A 15,724-nucleotide genomic window follows, 5' to 3' on the forward strand; every position below is an offset into this window, starting at 1 on the left:
GGTTATTTTACTTTTTTTTCTGGACAGTGGGCACTCAATATGGGACCCAAGAAAGGGTGGCGGGGGGGGGGGGGAAATCTGGCTCTTGTCTTCCCGCTTTCCCCCCAGTCCTAAGCCCAAATCAACCTTTCATATAATTCAGGATCACCTCCCTCTTGAAAAACAGGGAAAGAACTTTAACTTCATTCTGTTACCAGAAAACAGCAGGGAAAAATTGATTGGTCTCATTTGAAAGCCAGCATATCAGCAGACTACTTCTTCCTAACCCCTGAGTTATTGCTTTGCAATATCTAACTTGGATACAGGACTTAAACCCGCAAGATGAGTGCTATTGAATGAGTCATGCTGAAAAACAGAAGCATTTAACTTTGGAAAACTGACCTCAATTCTAGCCCTTCCTCTTTTAGGTTTTGTATTGCATGACATTTTAAATGAAATGTCATGCTTCCTTTTAAATGATGGGGCCTTAGCTATGTGAGTATGATTCAAGAGGGTGCTAAGTACCCTCATCAGTCGCCTTGTCTGTCTTCCAGACTTTCATTTGTCATAATGTCACTAACTTCAGGTCACTCGGTAACATAATACTTGCATGACTTGCTTTTTGCTCTCACTTCCTAGACAGATTGTATTATTGAAAGATCACCATGTCTCTTGCAACTCCCATAACATGCCAGACCAGTGGTTATTGTAGTCTGACACCCTGTATCTTGGCAGCAGCAAATATCAGAAGTTTCTGAAGGTGTGAGCTTTTTTTTTTTTTTTTAACTCCATGTAGTGCAGTGACTTGTCAGTAGCAAAAGCTTCCTTGTTATTTTACCTTGTATTTTTCCTTGTTGTTATTTATGTTACCTTTTGGTTATAGAATAGAGGTTCCCAGCAAAGTCTATGTATAGATGGAAATACTCTTGGATTCCTTGTTACTGTTGGATGATCAGATGACCACTCTGGTAAGAAAAGCACTGCCATCTTCTAACGGTGGCCAGACAAGCGTGCCTCATTCTGTCAGACACAAATCTGGCCACCACATCCATGCATTTCATAACCTTTTAAAATGTACTATTTGACTGCAGGTCACAGTATTTAGAAATCAAACCTTGTGTGCCTCTTGGAGCTTTTGTCAAGGCAACCTCCAGCACCCTGCCTACAACAAAATGTGTTTTGTTGAAAAATACATTTTGACAAATGTTGATTCATTGAAACCAGTTGCAGAAGTGCCTTGGGTTTTGACTTCCTCTCCTTTTTTGTGTCTTTGTGACAAGGTATGTAGCAGAATCGGCAGATTCATTGAATCTGACAGGCCATGCCATAAGTGCTCCTGCTGTGGCATCACACTTGCAACCTGTAGATTGTCAACGATGCGCCTTAGCACCTGCACCACCCCCAACCCCTCTGGGTTTTGACACAGGTTTGGAATTCAAAGAAAGTGAAGACAATGCAGTGCATAGGTTTTCTTGGGAGGGAGGACCACTATGCGCCTATTGGTAGCTTTAGCCATCTGAATATTTCTAAAATTCGAGTCTTTGGATACCAAAGTATTGGTCTACCCCAAGCAGACAGGCAGTTGGTTTTTGACTTGTACTAAATACCTTGCCTTCTTGATGCTTTCAGCCATGGGGTCCTGAGGAGTGCCTGCACTCCTTACATTGGGCATCAAAATTCCTTTACTTCTCTGTTGCCTCGCTAGAATTTTCTAAGGACATCTTAGAAAGAAGCTGAGACTGTCATGGGATTCTTTATGGCTTTCCAATAACACGGTCCAATCCGATGTCAAAAGCAAAAATCTTGAAGGGTGTGTGGACACTGAATGGGTTTCTTTGTGCATAAAAAGAATTAGGCAGGCTCTGTTAAGAACATGAGTAAAAGCTTACAAAAAGGTCTAAAACCCTTTTGTCATGTCCTATTTTGTCTGTTTGTACTATCCCAGTCTTGTGGGTGTGCTAAAATACAAAGGTGACCAATTCATGAGCAATGATATGTTTGAGGCTGCCTTTCCAGGGACTTCATGTTCCAAAGATGTTAGGCTGCTGAAGATGAGACCACATTCTCCGCCATCAGCGGAGACCATGTGTTGTGTTATAAAAAGACTAGCAGCTGATGTCAGGGCCTAGTTCAGCAAGGAGCTATTTCAGAATATAGTACTAACTTAGAGTAAGTACATGTAAAATAGAAATCATCACTCAACATATGCAACATCTATGTATGAAGCAGAAATAAGTAGAAGAATCAAATGCCTATGCTTGGTAAACCACTTCAAACAGAAATGTTCTTGTGGGTTAGTACTTCTCCGTATTCCCTGCATCCCTTTCTTCTGCAGATACAAGTATGTGCTCAGGTCCAAATCCTCAACTAGTGTAGTTTTACTGCAGTCTGAGAGCTCCACCAATTCAAACCAGCTAAGAGGCTAGCCCTAAATCTCTACTATGACTATATAGAAAGACAGAAGAATTTAATGTGAGCTTATATGTTGCTCAGCATCAAATTCAGCCTCACTTAATGACATAAATCATTATAGCTGACTCAACCCTGTTGGGGAGGAGTGAATTTAACCTCATGTCTTGCTTAATTTCTTTGGATTGCCTTTAAATTAATCCTAACTGTATTCAAATTCCCCTCTATCTGCTTTGACTGGGTATCCTGCAGTTTTCATTCATTGCTTCAGTAAATCTATAACCATGTTTTCACCTCCTAAAGTTCCTGGTACCAACCATCATGAGGGTTGTACACTTGCATATATACCACGTGCAAGTTCTGATTTCTGTAAGTTTGTATTTATGTTCAAAGAGGACAGTGGCTTGGTTTGGGGGGTTTTGTCTCATGCATATGAATTGGTTATGGACAGCATACTAAAGGACAGAGCCACTTCTGACTTTCTTAATAAATTCTGTTTTTAATGTGGAGTTGAGAGGGAAATCGTGGAAATGTTTATATAATGTTGTACATCTGAACATCAGGTGAAGTGTCTGGAGTAGAGACTCTGGTATATGTCAAATGCCCTTACACTTAACAGAGATTGTGCATTACTATTTAAGTAAATCTGCTGGCATACTGACACATCCGGTAATCGGTTGGTGTCTGTCATCTCTAAGAAACATTCTTCATTTACTTTCTTCAAAACACTTGCTGTCCAAAACCCTTGAGCCTATTAAGGTGTCAAGTAGGAAGAGAAAAAACTTCACATGCAACTCTTCCCCATCTGAAGAGCAAGCTTTTTTTTTGCAAACTGCTGTCATGTTCAAATACTTGATTTCCTTTGTTGCAGGATATCAGGCATGAAGCCAGTGACTTTCCATGTAAAGTGGCCAAACATCCCAAAAACAAAACCCGAAACAGGTACAGAGATGTCAGCCCCTGTAAGTAATCCTTTCTTCTCAGTTATTCAAAACAGACTGCTAACCTTATAGAATTGCTTTTCTACATAAAAGGCATTTAGATGGATGTTCCCATTTTCTTTTCTTTTTTTAATAGAGGATGCATATCCGAGACTGAAATCTTGTCATTATAACATCTCTAATAACATTAGCTATGTTAATACTGTATTTTCGTGCAGTCTGTCATGCGATTACACTGCAGCAATACTGAATAATTACAGTATTCATGAGTAGAAGGCTTCGCAGGAAGCTAGTGGTCTTACTGTCAAATCCTTGGAATAACGAAGACTGAGGATAGTACAGATTTGCTGCTGCTTGAGTGTCCTCTCCATTGCTGTGTGTATATGTATTTTTCTATAATGTGCTACCAGTTAGCATGGAATGTTTCTCTGTGTGCAAAGGGAAAATGCAACCAGAGAAGTTGGCCTTTCAGTTGAAGGAGGCTTCAGTTTCTGAAGTGATGGTGTTCGTGATGGGTCCATATTCTCACATACTGGAAAATGCATATCATTATATCAGCAACTAAAGCAGTTGAGCCTTCCTGAACATTCACTGGAAACTACTGTTGCACACAGCTTTGCTTACTGATCAGTTTTAAGCTTTTATTTTTCTTAGTAACATTAATTGGTTTCCCCTTCAGAGGGAATTGGGGTTTTTTCCCCTAAAAATATGGAAATTCTTATCCATGAAGGTTCCTTAAGTATTGCAGCCTTTTGTACTGAAGAGCAGCACGAGCCCTGTTGTAGTACTTTTCTTTTGATCTCTGCAGTAGGTGTTGAGTACAGTTGAGGTGAGAAAAAATTGAGTACATGAAAGAACTTTTCAGAGCAATACTCCATTACTATTTCATTTCTCTTTAGAAAGTCTTAACATTTTGTTCCTATTATTTGATGAAATAGATCCTAATTTGTGTTTATTTAGGCTGGCATTAACTAGTGTTTTCTCCTTGTACTACAGTTGATCACAGTCGAATTAAACTACACCAAGGTGACAATGATTATATCAACGCCAGTTTGATAAAAATGGAAGAGGCCCAAAGGAGCTACATCCTTACCCAGGTAATTGAAGTGGGGAAGGGGCTTTAAAACCAATAAAATCTTTGTTCTTTCTCAAACGAGCATCCCCAGAGGTTACTTTTTGGCTCTAGGGAGGCCCAGTTTATATTGTACATGGATCTTATTAGGTACACCTGTAGTCAGAGGCTACTGTGGCAGGGTGCAAGACCTGGGGCAAATCAGCCTGTGCAGGGCCTGGATGCGGCAGGAGTAGGGGCAAGCGAGCAGCCAGATGTGAAGCTAGCCCAGCTCTCTGGGGCCTGGGGCAGTCGCCCCGATTCATCCCCACGCCAGGATGGCCCTGCCTATTGTGGGAAAATCACTTTTGCTTTAAAAGGTTTTAAAGCAAACATTTTTAAAAACAAGTCAAATCTCGCTTTTATTCTATTAAACTAAAGTGCCTGGCATTAAGGTTATGTAGTTAGCATATTCAGGTACTCTGCAAAGGAGCATGCAAGTTAAGTTTTTACAAGAAATATTAAGCCACTGCATGTACCCATTCTGTTTTTAATTATAATCTTGTTTTTGTAATGTGTGAAACCACATTGCACATAAACAACTAGATTCTTATTCTCTCTTTAAATGCACACTTCACTAATGACATGATAGTTTACAGGTTAATGAACAGTATATTGAGGGACTTCCTGCCAGTAGTGCAATCCATCTTCAGTCCTCCCTCCAGAACTTATAGTTGAGGGAGTACGTAGTAGTTTGTTCAAGACTGCATCCATGTTATACCATCTGAGTTCCCAATTTAGTTGAAGCAGCTGGTCTGCTAAATACTGCTGTGCACGTTGGGACCGTATGGAATTATGCAGATGGATGAAATTCACCCTGTGCAGAGAACTAGCCCTTAGGCCTGTGCACCTCGCAGCCTCCTCGAATCCTAGTGGAAATGCTGGCTGCCCGTACAGGGATGAATTCCACCCACAAAGACAGCTTTACACGCACCAAAAGAAATGCAAGTCTGAATACCAAGGATTTGGAAATCTATTTGGGAGGGTAAACATAACTGATCTTAAGCAGGGTATGATTGTATTAAGTTAAATAGGACTGACATTGTATAAATAAAAAATATACAAAGGATTTTCTTTTTGTCAGATGTATACCCATAGTTATAAAATATAGTCATGTTTTAAGGACTCCAAAATGTTCAGTCCTCAAAAAGCAGTGCACACGCCTCTGGTGAAATAAGCTTCCTAAAGCTTTCAGAGAGTGAGGAGCTCTACCATACTGAAGCAGCTGACTGAGATTTTAAGTTTTTATAGTTTGCTCCCCACACTGCTTCTCCAATGTGGAGTTTAGATTCCTCCCTGCTTTTTACTTTCTTGAGGTCAGACTGGGCTGCTTCTCTTACACATTTCATTTAAGACCTTCAAAACGGGAGGGGAGGAAGTTTAAAAAATAAATAACTATAACACAAATATTTAGATTTTCTTTCTCTAACTTCCATAGCTAATTATGTAACAAATTTAAATATGTCTGTTTACCATAACATCCTAATCTAAGTTAGTAATTGTGCCAGATATTGTTTGCTTTTAATGTTGTTTATATAATTAAACTTATGTTTCATTTTCTTTGGGATAACAAGTGTGTATATACATTTTTTTTTTTCTTTCTCCTGTTTTAACTAAATAAAGATGAACTGAAATGGGTGTTACTTTCTTAGCAAGTCAAGAGTTCTGCCCCACAGATTAATGTTTATTTTCTGGAAACAGGAAGGAAGAAGCGGGCCAAGAAATTTTAGAGAACTTCTAGTTAACTGGGATCTTCTGTACCCTGTGTGCCCCTAGGGAAAGAAAATACATTGCTCAATTCCATTTTATTACTCAAGGTTATGAAGATCATAAGACAGAATTATTAGTAGAATAGTTGTCTAAACCATAATGCAGTCAAATGGACAAAATATCATTGTCAACCCTTGCCATTCTTTCCAAGACTCAAGTTGCATTCATTTCTTTGAGCTGTGTGAGGTGTGCTGGAAATCAGAGCTGCATGATTGCTAGTCTAGGTTATCAAGGAAATCTGGGGTCTGTGCATGGCAGTGTTTTCATGTGATCCATACTGCATAGATCCATTAGTTTTGGGATGGAGGGCCATATTAACCACAAGAGAAGATGCTGTTTGTATAGAAAGCTTTGAGCTCTACAGAAGAGGGACTTCCCTTTTGACTGTCCATAGAGTAGTATTCAGGAAGTAACTTTTGTGTAGCCTTCCAGCAATCCAGAATTATCAATCTATTCTTTTGAATGACTCTTACACTAGACTTCAGGCAGTAACTTTCAAGAGCTGTTACTAGCAAGTTCTTCACATGCACACCTACCCAGCCCAATTCTGTAAACACTTGCCTGGTCAATGGGGCTTAAGCAAGTGTTTTGAGCAGGATTATTTCCCCACTAGTCTTAGTCCATCTTTCCTGAAGAAGTTCTCTCGGCACTCTTTCTCTCCCAATTCTCTTCTTGCAAATGCAACCACTTTTCTCTCTTCCTGTTTTATGTGGGAACCAGATTTACCACAGTTGAAGCTTGTGAGAAGATGAAACTTAAAGCCTATTCAGTTGCATTTCACATTCTTAAAATGAGAAGTCGCTTGTTGTCATTGTGTTAGGCAATACAATGAGGTAATCTTTACTGGGGCAGTGCTTAGAACTTTCTGCAGAAAATGGTGCTTACATCTGAAGATTTCTTTCTTGCAGGGTCCTCTGCCAAATACTTGTGGTCACTTTTGGGAGATGGTTTGGGAACAGAAAAGCCGTGGTGTTGTCATGCTGAACAGAGTGATGGAAAAGGGATCAGTAAGTACTTAGAGTTCTTTTGGGTATAGGCAGAGGTGTGGGCTTATCATGTATATACGTACTTAAAAACAAGTATGATGTCATGGGAGGGGTTAATGTATGTATCATAGGGACAGAGTATGTGGGGGGCCCGAGGGCCCTGCCCCCCACCTTGGGAAGACTTGTCAAAACCCAAACTTGAGGAAAAACATGTCATGTTTCTTGGGAACAATGATTGAGGCCAGAGATCCGGGTTTTCCATTCACTGCAGAAAAGTGTGGATTTTCTCCTTTAACGGAGACTTCCAGCCTGCAAGGAGCTTCTTGGGGGTGGGGGGAATGGGGAGGGCCATCAGAGGCAGGGGGAGCCATGTGAATCTGCATGTGCCCATGCACATGGCAGCCAAGCAGTGGTGGAGAGCAGTTCCTTCCAGGTAAGTCTATGGAAGTGGGGGAGGGGAGCCCACAGGCAGTGGGGCAGAGGCAGGGCCAGGGCAACGTAGTAGGAGGGCATGTGCCTTCCCACAAGATCTGCATCCACCTCCAGGCAGAAACTGCCTTCACAGCCCAGCAGGCGGGACCTGGCACAGGTGGGAATACTACACTTCCATGGCCACCAAGGTGAGGCACGGTGGCCATGGAGTTGTGCCCCTGCTGCTCCTGGGTAGGCTTACCTTGCCTTGGTGCTCCCTCCTGTGCCAGGTCCTGTCCCCCCCGTCCCCCACCCCCAGCTGCAGAGGTGGATCTTGCCTGTAGCTGGTCTGCACCCCATGGTTTGCTGTGGGTGCAAAAACTCGGGGAGGATGTGTTCCCCAACTCCTACCACATCGCCTGTGCCTCTTTTTGCCCCGCCCCCCACATGTAGCCTGTGCCCATACCCACTTTTCCCCACATACCCACCCTGTTCCCCACATAATGTGGGGGTGGCGGGGGGCACGTCCATCAGCTTAGGCCTCTGTTGGCAAAAATAAGTTGGTGCCTGTGGCATGTATAGAACTTTATCCAACAACATGTGACTAGGTTTCAGAAGTTAGATACCTGCCAACAGATGTTGATTAACTTGGAAGTGAGAGAGTTGCCAGGTTTGGAATAGGAGGTCCTGATTTCTTATGACCTGAGCTGAGCTAAGGACTGAAACTGGTATGATCACCTATACCCTAAACAAATGTGGTTTCACTCCTGAATGAACCCTGGTAATCTAGACACATGGCTGCAGTTCCTCATTGCCAGTGGATGGGGCTTTGTCCCTGATTCTCACTCGCAATTAGGCCCTTTCTACTGGCATAATCAAGGGACTTCTACAGCTATTAAAATAGCTGTAGATGCACTCTGTACCCTTCAAAGGTTCCTTTTTTGCTGCCAGAATGATGCAAGGGAGGTGCTTAATACTGCCTTGTAGAGCACTTCTGATCCGTTTACAAAGCAGACCAGTATCACTGTCCACAACTTTTTTTTAATGGATAGCATACTGCCATTTTTTTTCTCTTTCCCTATATTCTTAAATTCCCCTTGATGACCATGTCTCCCTGCCGTAGCTGTGCCTCTTGCCAGAAGCTCCATCCTGTGATCATACTTGTGCCTGGTGATTTTTTTTTTTTTGGACTACATTTTGAATAGGTTGGATACAGAAACAACCAAAATCTGATAAAGCTGCATGTTGTCACCTTCCTTTGTACTTCAGAGGTGGAAAGTAGGTTATGATGCATGTCCAAGCAGGAATTCCCAAGTGCCTTGAACACCCATGTGCAATGAGCTGGGTTCTGATTAGCTCTTTTTTAATTGATTTTCATCTTTCTTTTGCTTCAGTAATGTAAAACTAGTAAAACATACCTTGAAAAGTAATATATAGTCACTGTTTTTAATCATGCTGCTCTTTCCAACCACTCTTGCGCCTTCTCCTTCTCTCCATTGCCAGTAATTTTGATCAAAAAGTGAAGAATTATCAAGATCCCTTGACTGATTGTGAATGCTCTCAACAAAGAGCAGTGGGGAGGAAAAGGGGCTGGAGGTTGCAGTAGGACTGGGCTAAATCTTTGCAGAGCTGTTTGGTGCAGACATTAAGTATAAAACTAACTGTCCCCTTGAAGGCTTTAATGCAGAAATTGTAGAGGATTACACTTATAAATGTTGTTATATAATGTTTCTTGTTACCTCAAACTGTATCCTCTTGCTCAGGATTGATCAAGAGTTGGAAGCAATGAAAGTATATCTATAAACCTGACAAAAAATGTGAGATTCTTTCAGGGTCTGTGAATAAAAATGGTGTCTGTTTTAGTAATTAAAAAAAAAAGTCAGCAACTTTTCTTAGGTTAAAATCCCTTTTCTATCACACGTCCTGTTATGGATGGCACGGTTCTCCAACACTTTACCTTTTCATGATATAACTTATTCTTGATCAACACAAACTTCAGTTAGCTTCCCTTTCTTCTCAGTGTTCTGTTTTCAAGGGAAGGTGGTTTTATTTATGTATACAAGGCATATTAGCTGCACGCAGCAACCCATTCCTCTGCAAGCATGGGTTTGGAATGAGCACAGCTCATAATCCTGCTTCAGAGGAGCTGTGTCTGATCCTGAGAAGCAGCAGTGCAGTTGTCAACTTTCATAACATCCATAGACACGCATTGGTCCTAATAAACATGGTTGCGGGCTTTCTTGTATTTATTGCTAAACAAGATCCTGTAGTTTCATTCCCCTTTTCTGCTGAGCTAAAAACACGCTAGTTGTGTACTTGACTGACTCATTTAAGCTTCTAACATGTAAATACGATTTCTACAGAACTTTGGTTTCCTAGAAAATTATTACTGAGAAAATTACTATGTACAGTCAGAAATTAGGTAATAGGAATGTGTGCAGAAACTGTTTTTAGATGGATTAAAATGTTAACTTTTAAGCTATGCCATATGTAATCACAATGATCTCATAGTTATCTTTATTTTTGTGATAGTAAACTGAATACAGTAGTCTTTTTTTGGGGGGGGGGGTGTAAATTTAACATAGTAGATGTAGAGCTGTCAACCAGGGCTACATGTACCCCTAGGAGTACTTAAAAAAGATCCTGGGGGTGGTACTCAGACCTAATGTGGCCAATAAATGCTGTGTGCATGCACATAGCTGCAGCACAGCACACAGGTGGCCAGGACAGCATCTGGGTCTGGTTGGTAAGTAAGTTGTGAGGGAAGGAGCCAGGGGAGGGGGCCAATTGAGGCCCCAGCCATGGGGGGAGGGAGTGAGGCCAGGGCAGGGGCTGCCCAGCTGGGGCGGAGCACCAGACTGAGCTGCACAGAGGGCGGCTCCCACTGCTGCATGCACCCCGGGACAGCATGGGGGGGGGGGGTGCCCCAGGGTCTGCATGGGGCAGGGTGGGATGCCGCTGCAGTCTGGGGCCAGGCCTGTGCCAAGCGCTTCTCAGTGGGGGCTGGACTCTGGGTGGGTGGTGGCAGCATTGGGAGGGGCCTACAGGGGGGGCCACCCTCAATTTGCTATAGTTCCCTCCCCTCATAGCCCTCTTTTCAGTGCTGCTGCCACCTGTCACCAGCACAGCCTGGCCCAGCCTGTTCCAGTAGGAACAGCCCCGTGCTGGCCACAGCTGCAGTGCAGCCCAGCCCAGCCCACCCCACTCCGCCTCACACAGATCCGGGGTTACACAGCGGCAGGAGCCGGGGCAGAACCACGGCTCATCCAGGAGGACGGGGCATGTGCCCCCGATCTGTGCGGGGCAGGGCAGGATGCCACTGCTGGCAGGAGCTGAGCTGGGTTCTTCCTGGCAGGTGCTGGGCTGAGCCAGGCTGAGCTGTGCTCGGGGTGAGCGATGGAGGGAGCTACAGGGGGGCTGCAGCCACTCCAGGACTTGCTGTAGCCACCCCCCACCAACCCTCCACCCCCAATGACCTCTTTCCAGCGCTGCTGCTGCTTGCCCCAACTGCAGCGTGGCCCAGCCACCGCCAGAAACAGTTCAGCACTGGCCCCAGCCTGCAGTGGCAACCCACCTCCCCAACGTAGATCCGGGGGCACACACCCCCATGCCCTCCAGGGGATGCATGTAGCTGCCCGCTGCATGGCTCAGTCCTGTGCCAAACCCCAGCTGGGCAGCCCCTGCCCCAGTCCCAGCCCCACTCCCTCCCCTTGTGCACAGATCCAGGAGCACACCCCCATGCCCTCCCAGGGTACATGCACCAGCAGGAGCTACCACCCCTTCCCCGTGTCCCCCAGATGAGCCACTTGCAGCTCCATCCCACACTGTGCCCCAGCTGTGAAGCCCCACTCCCTCCCTCACTGCAGGGGCTTCTATTTGCCCCCTCCCCTTAAAAAAAAAATAAAAAAAAAAATACAAAGGGGTACCTGAGCTGGAACTTCAAGAGAGAAGGGTTACACTTATTAAAAAAGCTTGAAAACCCTTTATGTAGAGCATTATGGATTCCATGAATAAGCTTTCATGCAGTTTTTAGATAGATATATTTTTTTTAGATTTTTTTTTAACACATTTCCCTGTGCAAATCTCATCCCTTGATGTTTAGTCCAATTACACTTTCCATCCCCATTACTTGCAAGTGCTGCTGGCTTAAAATCCTGATTTTATTTATTTTTTTGAGATAATTCTGGGTAATAGCTTGATCCAGGGCCAAATAAATACTGAGGTACTCCCTTCCCATTAGCCCTACCTGAGAAGAGGAAGAACTCATCAGTCATTGTACCTGGGAAACTCCCAGGACACAACAGGGGGCCAAAAATTGAAAGCTGAGCTGAGGGAGCAGGTCCAGAATGTGTTGGAAATGAGGTTCTTTCCTGTGAGAACTAGCCCTTCTCAGTACTGCATGTTTTTTGGAAACATTTCTGTTCTGTTTCACATTCCTGTTTCTAACCTTGAACATTGATCGTGGGGACTTCTGCTCAACAGTCTTTTACTTGCTGTTTTAGGTAAAATGCGCACAATACTGGCCACAAAAAGAAGAGAAAGAAATGCTTTTTGAAGACACAAACTTGAAGTTAACTTTGATCTCTGAAGATATAAAATCATATTACACAGTACGACAGCTAGAATTAGAAAACCTTACAGTAAGTACAGGACGCTTTACCAGCCAAACAGCAGCCTCCTTGTTCCTCTTCACTGAGCTTCATTTGCTGCTCCAACTTGTAAAGGTCTTGTGCACTAAGAGGTTGCAAGGGGTATGCACCTGCGAGGCTCTAGGGTGGTTCTCCATGTGTTCTGTCCTCTGGTTCCTGAATGCTGGTGAACTCTGCTCTAGATTTGAGTGTTCCCTGCTCACACCTGTGCAAGCAGGGAACACTTTTTTTTTTGGTCCAGCATATAATTTCAGTGTTGGGGAAATGAAATTTCAACAAATTGATGTATTTAATTATTCATGAGACTAAAAAAACTCAACACTATCTTAATTCATGCTACACTAGAGTCTAGTACCACATCTAGAATTTGGTACTAGACTCTGTACAAAACATTAAAAAAATCTGGATATTTTTAGAAGACCATCACAAGAATATAGAGTCATTCATGATGCTTTATAGGTATCTAGTGCTTTAAAATTGGGTACAGCCACTCTTAAATGCAGACTGGGAAGATTTCATAGGAAAATAGATTGAATTAAAGGAAAGGATTGCAATTGAAAAGCAGCCAGCAAGAATTCCTGCTAACTACCTTATGAATGGAGACTGGAAGCTTGCTGTAATGGAGCAAGAGAGAGCTATAGGATTTAATCCATCATAAAATTTGAAGTGAACGGTTTTTAAGGTAAGATTTAAAGAGGAAGTCATTGCCATAAGCTTCCCCAGGAATCATAGAATATGTTTATGATGCCATTCCTGGCCCGCCCCCGCCCCCCCCAGCTAATGTTGAACTGCGTGGAAACACTTTACCAATGTGGAAGTTTTATTTAAAAGCAAGCAAATGTAGACTGCCTTGTTAAACATGTGTTCCTTGCTAGGAACATGAGTAGGTGATGAGTGATAATCTTCTCCTGATTAGTGTGTTGCAGGTAGCAGCTGTGCTTTAAATCAACTTTTTGAATTTTTTCTTTAGAGAGTCTCATAGCCTGGCATTGTCGTCTTTTACAGACACAAGAAACGAGAGAAATTCTGCACTTTCATTATACAACATGGCCTGACTTTGGCGTTCCAGAGTCTCCTGCCTCATTCCTTAATTTCCTGTTCAAAGTGAGAGAGTCTGGATCACTCAGCCTGGAGCATGGACCTGTTGTGGTGCACTGTAGTGCAGGAATTGGGAGATCAGGAACTTTTTGTTTGGTTGATACATGTCTTCTTTTGGTAAGAATCACTTCCTTCAAACGAAGATAAAGAGGCATTTTCTGTCTCAGTTTTCTGAGAGTGGTGTATTTGCTGTTTGTGAGAATGAGCCATAACATTTCTCTTTTTGCAATGCTGTTTGCTTTGTGCATTGTTCCTAGACATGTCTCATTCTCATTTTTATAACTTACATACTATTTTATTTCCACTGTGAGAGTGAAGGAAAAAAGTCACAGGTTCAGATTAGTGACCTGAAAAAATTGGGCCTTGTCTTCTCTGCTAAGAGAGAGTATGTTTATTGCTGAGGGAACAACACTGAGCTATCCTGCGACAAGGGTACAGTAAAGATGAAATATTAGTTTTACCTGGGGGTAAACTTGACAGTTAACTATGGGACTAGAAGTAGCACGCTGACCTCCATAAAACCAGAGCAGTCCTGTTTTCCAGAGTCTTTACCTTTTGGCTAGGTACACACACATTCAAAAAATCTGAGGTAGAATCAATCCAAGGCACATGGTTTTCTGGAAGTGGTGTAGTTTAAATTTGATAGTGAACAGATCACACATACGCCTTTTGGTGCGGGGGCACAAATCTTAGACCAGGTTCTGCCACTTTTAAACCAGTCTGTGAGTATAGAACACAAGTTTGGCACACAAAACTAGTCCGTTTCAGGTATAGGCTGGTTTTCAATCACTTTTATTCCAGTAAAAGCGTAATCTCTGTACCTGGCCTTCTGTGTATTGGTTTCCTTGTAGATTTTAAAACTCTTTATTTAGCAGCAAGGACAAAGCCTTGGACATCCCACACATTCCTTGCATCCCCAAGCCTTTTGGAACAAGGCTGAAGGCACATAAGACATGCTAGTCTTTTGTTACTATTTCTTTAATCAGGGGACACTTTTTTGAAATCCAGTTTACAAAAGAGTTGCTGTGTTTGAAACTGGCTAGGGTGAGTATTAGTAAAGCAAGTTTCAAATCTTTTCCTTTTAGATGGACAAGAGGAAAGATCCTTCTTCTGTGGACATTAAGCAGGTTTTGTTAGAAATGAGAAAGTATAGAATGGGGCTCATACAGACAGCAGATCAACTCCGTTTCTCTTACTTAGCTGTTATTGAAGGAGCAAAATTCATTATGGGAGATGCTTCAGTGCAGGTGAGTCCTATGTTTTCCTAATCAATTCTTACATAGTTGAATTAGATCTAAAACCTAAGCATTTTGTACAACTCAAAGCTGAACTGGTCAGTACTGTCCTTGTGACCATCATACAATTAAAGTCTTCAATGTAGCATTGTTCTTCTGGCTTGGATACAGTCTTTACCTGCACTGGTGTGTTCAGGTTGGTGCAGACAATTCAGAATAGGTGCTGTTCAATGGAAAATTAGCTGTGTCTGAGAAGGAGCTAGAACATTGGCCTCGCCATGTTAGCCTCGTGCTGTTGTCTTGTAACATCATCCATTGTGGCTGGATAGCAGTTTTCTAACCTGCTATAGTTCCAGTATTTGAGTGCTTTAAAGCATACAAGTTTTTTGTTATTTGTAAGCAAAACTCCAGTAACATGAATCCCACTCTGTGCTGTTTTAAGAGTTTCACATGGGTAAAGTGCCAAATTAAAATGGCTAGCTTTTACAGCTAATGTCTCCCATATGTGTGGCCAGGCTCTCGGGCGCACTGCATGTGGTTTGGGCTTGGGCTGTTTTTTTGTGTGGCTTTTTGAGTACATCTGTACAGTGATACTGAAAGTAAAATAATGACCAGTGTAGAAGACCTCTGACACATTCGTGTCAATGACAATAACTTCCATAGAAGGACCTAATACAGCAAAGATTAATAAGCCACTTTTCCTATGAAGGAACAGTGGAAAGAACTCTCCAATGAAGACCTGGATCCACCACCAGAACATACTCCTCCACCGCCCAGGCCCCCGAAGCGAACCTCAGAGATGCACAATGGAAGGATGCATGAACACACCGAGTTCTTCCCTAAGCATCAGGTGGTAGAGGAAGAGGTCAGATGTATGACCAGCACTGTAGAAGAGCTGGTTCCTGATGGCAGAGCTTGCTCATCTGTAAAGCCAGACACAGACAGGTAAGTCAGTTTAGTGGTTTGGCTTGCACTTTTTTTCATCTGTTTTGAAAAACCTGAATGATAGATTTCCAGATGTAGAATATGCAGAAAGTCGCCACTTGTACCACCCATGTGTTCTAGGTAAACGTCTTTTGAGAGAAACTTGATACTGCAATATAACAAGACGCTTTATAAAATAAGTCTACAATGT

At 42.7% G+C, this 15,724-nt stretch overlaps 1 protein-coding gene across 2 annotated transcripts in view; it reads left to right on the top strand.

The window, feature by feature from the left end:
* PTPN1 (protein tyrosine phosphatase non-receptor type 1) overlaps positions 1-15,724 on the top strand; it is a 55,629-nt gene that overhangs the window by 35,535 nt on the left and 4,370 nt on the right. For both annotated transcript variants that reach the window (XM_090065028.1, XM_090065029.1), the window contains exons 2-8: positions 3,260-3,350; positions 4,326-4,426; positions 7,119-7,217; positions 12,110-12,247; positions 13,262-13,471; positions 14,440-14,601; positions 15,299-15,534. In XM_090065028.1, the coding sequence (XP_089921154.1) occupies positions 3,260-3,350; positions 4,326-4,426; positions 7,119-7,217; positions 12,110-12,247; positions 13,262-13,471; positions 14,440-14,601; positions 15,299-15,534 (1,037 nt within the window). The remainder of the gene's footprint in view (positions 1-3,259; positions 3,351-4,325; positions 4,427-7,118; positions 7,218-12,109; positions 12,248-13,261; positions 13,472-14,439; positions 14,602-15,298; positions 15,535-15,724) is intronic.

This window comes from Crocodylus siamensis, chromosome 10, assembly GCF_052110815.1.
Source record: "Crocodylus siamensis isolate JL-2025a chromosome 10, ASM5211081v1, whole genome shotgun sequence".
NCBI classification, from domain to species: domain Eukaryota; kingdom Metazoa; phylum Chordata; order Crocodylia; family Crocodylidae; genus Crocodylus; species Crocodylus siamensis.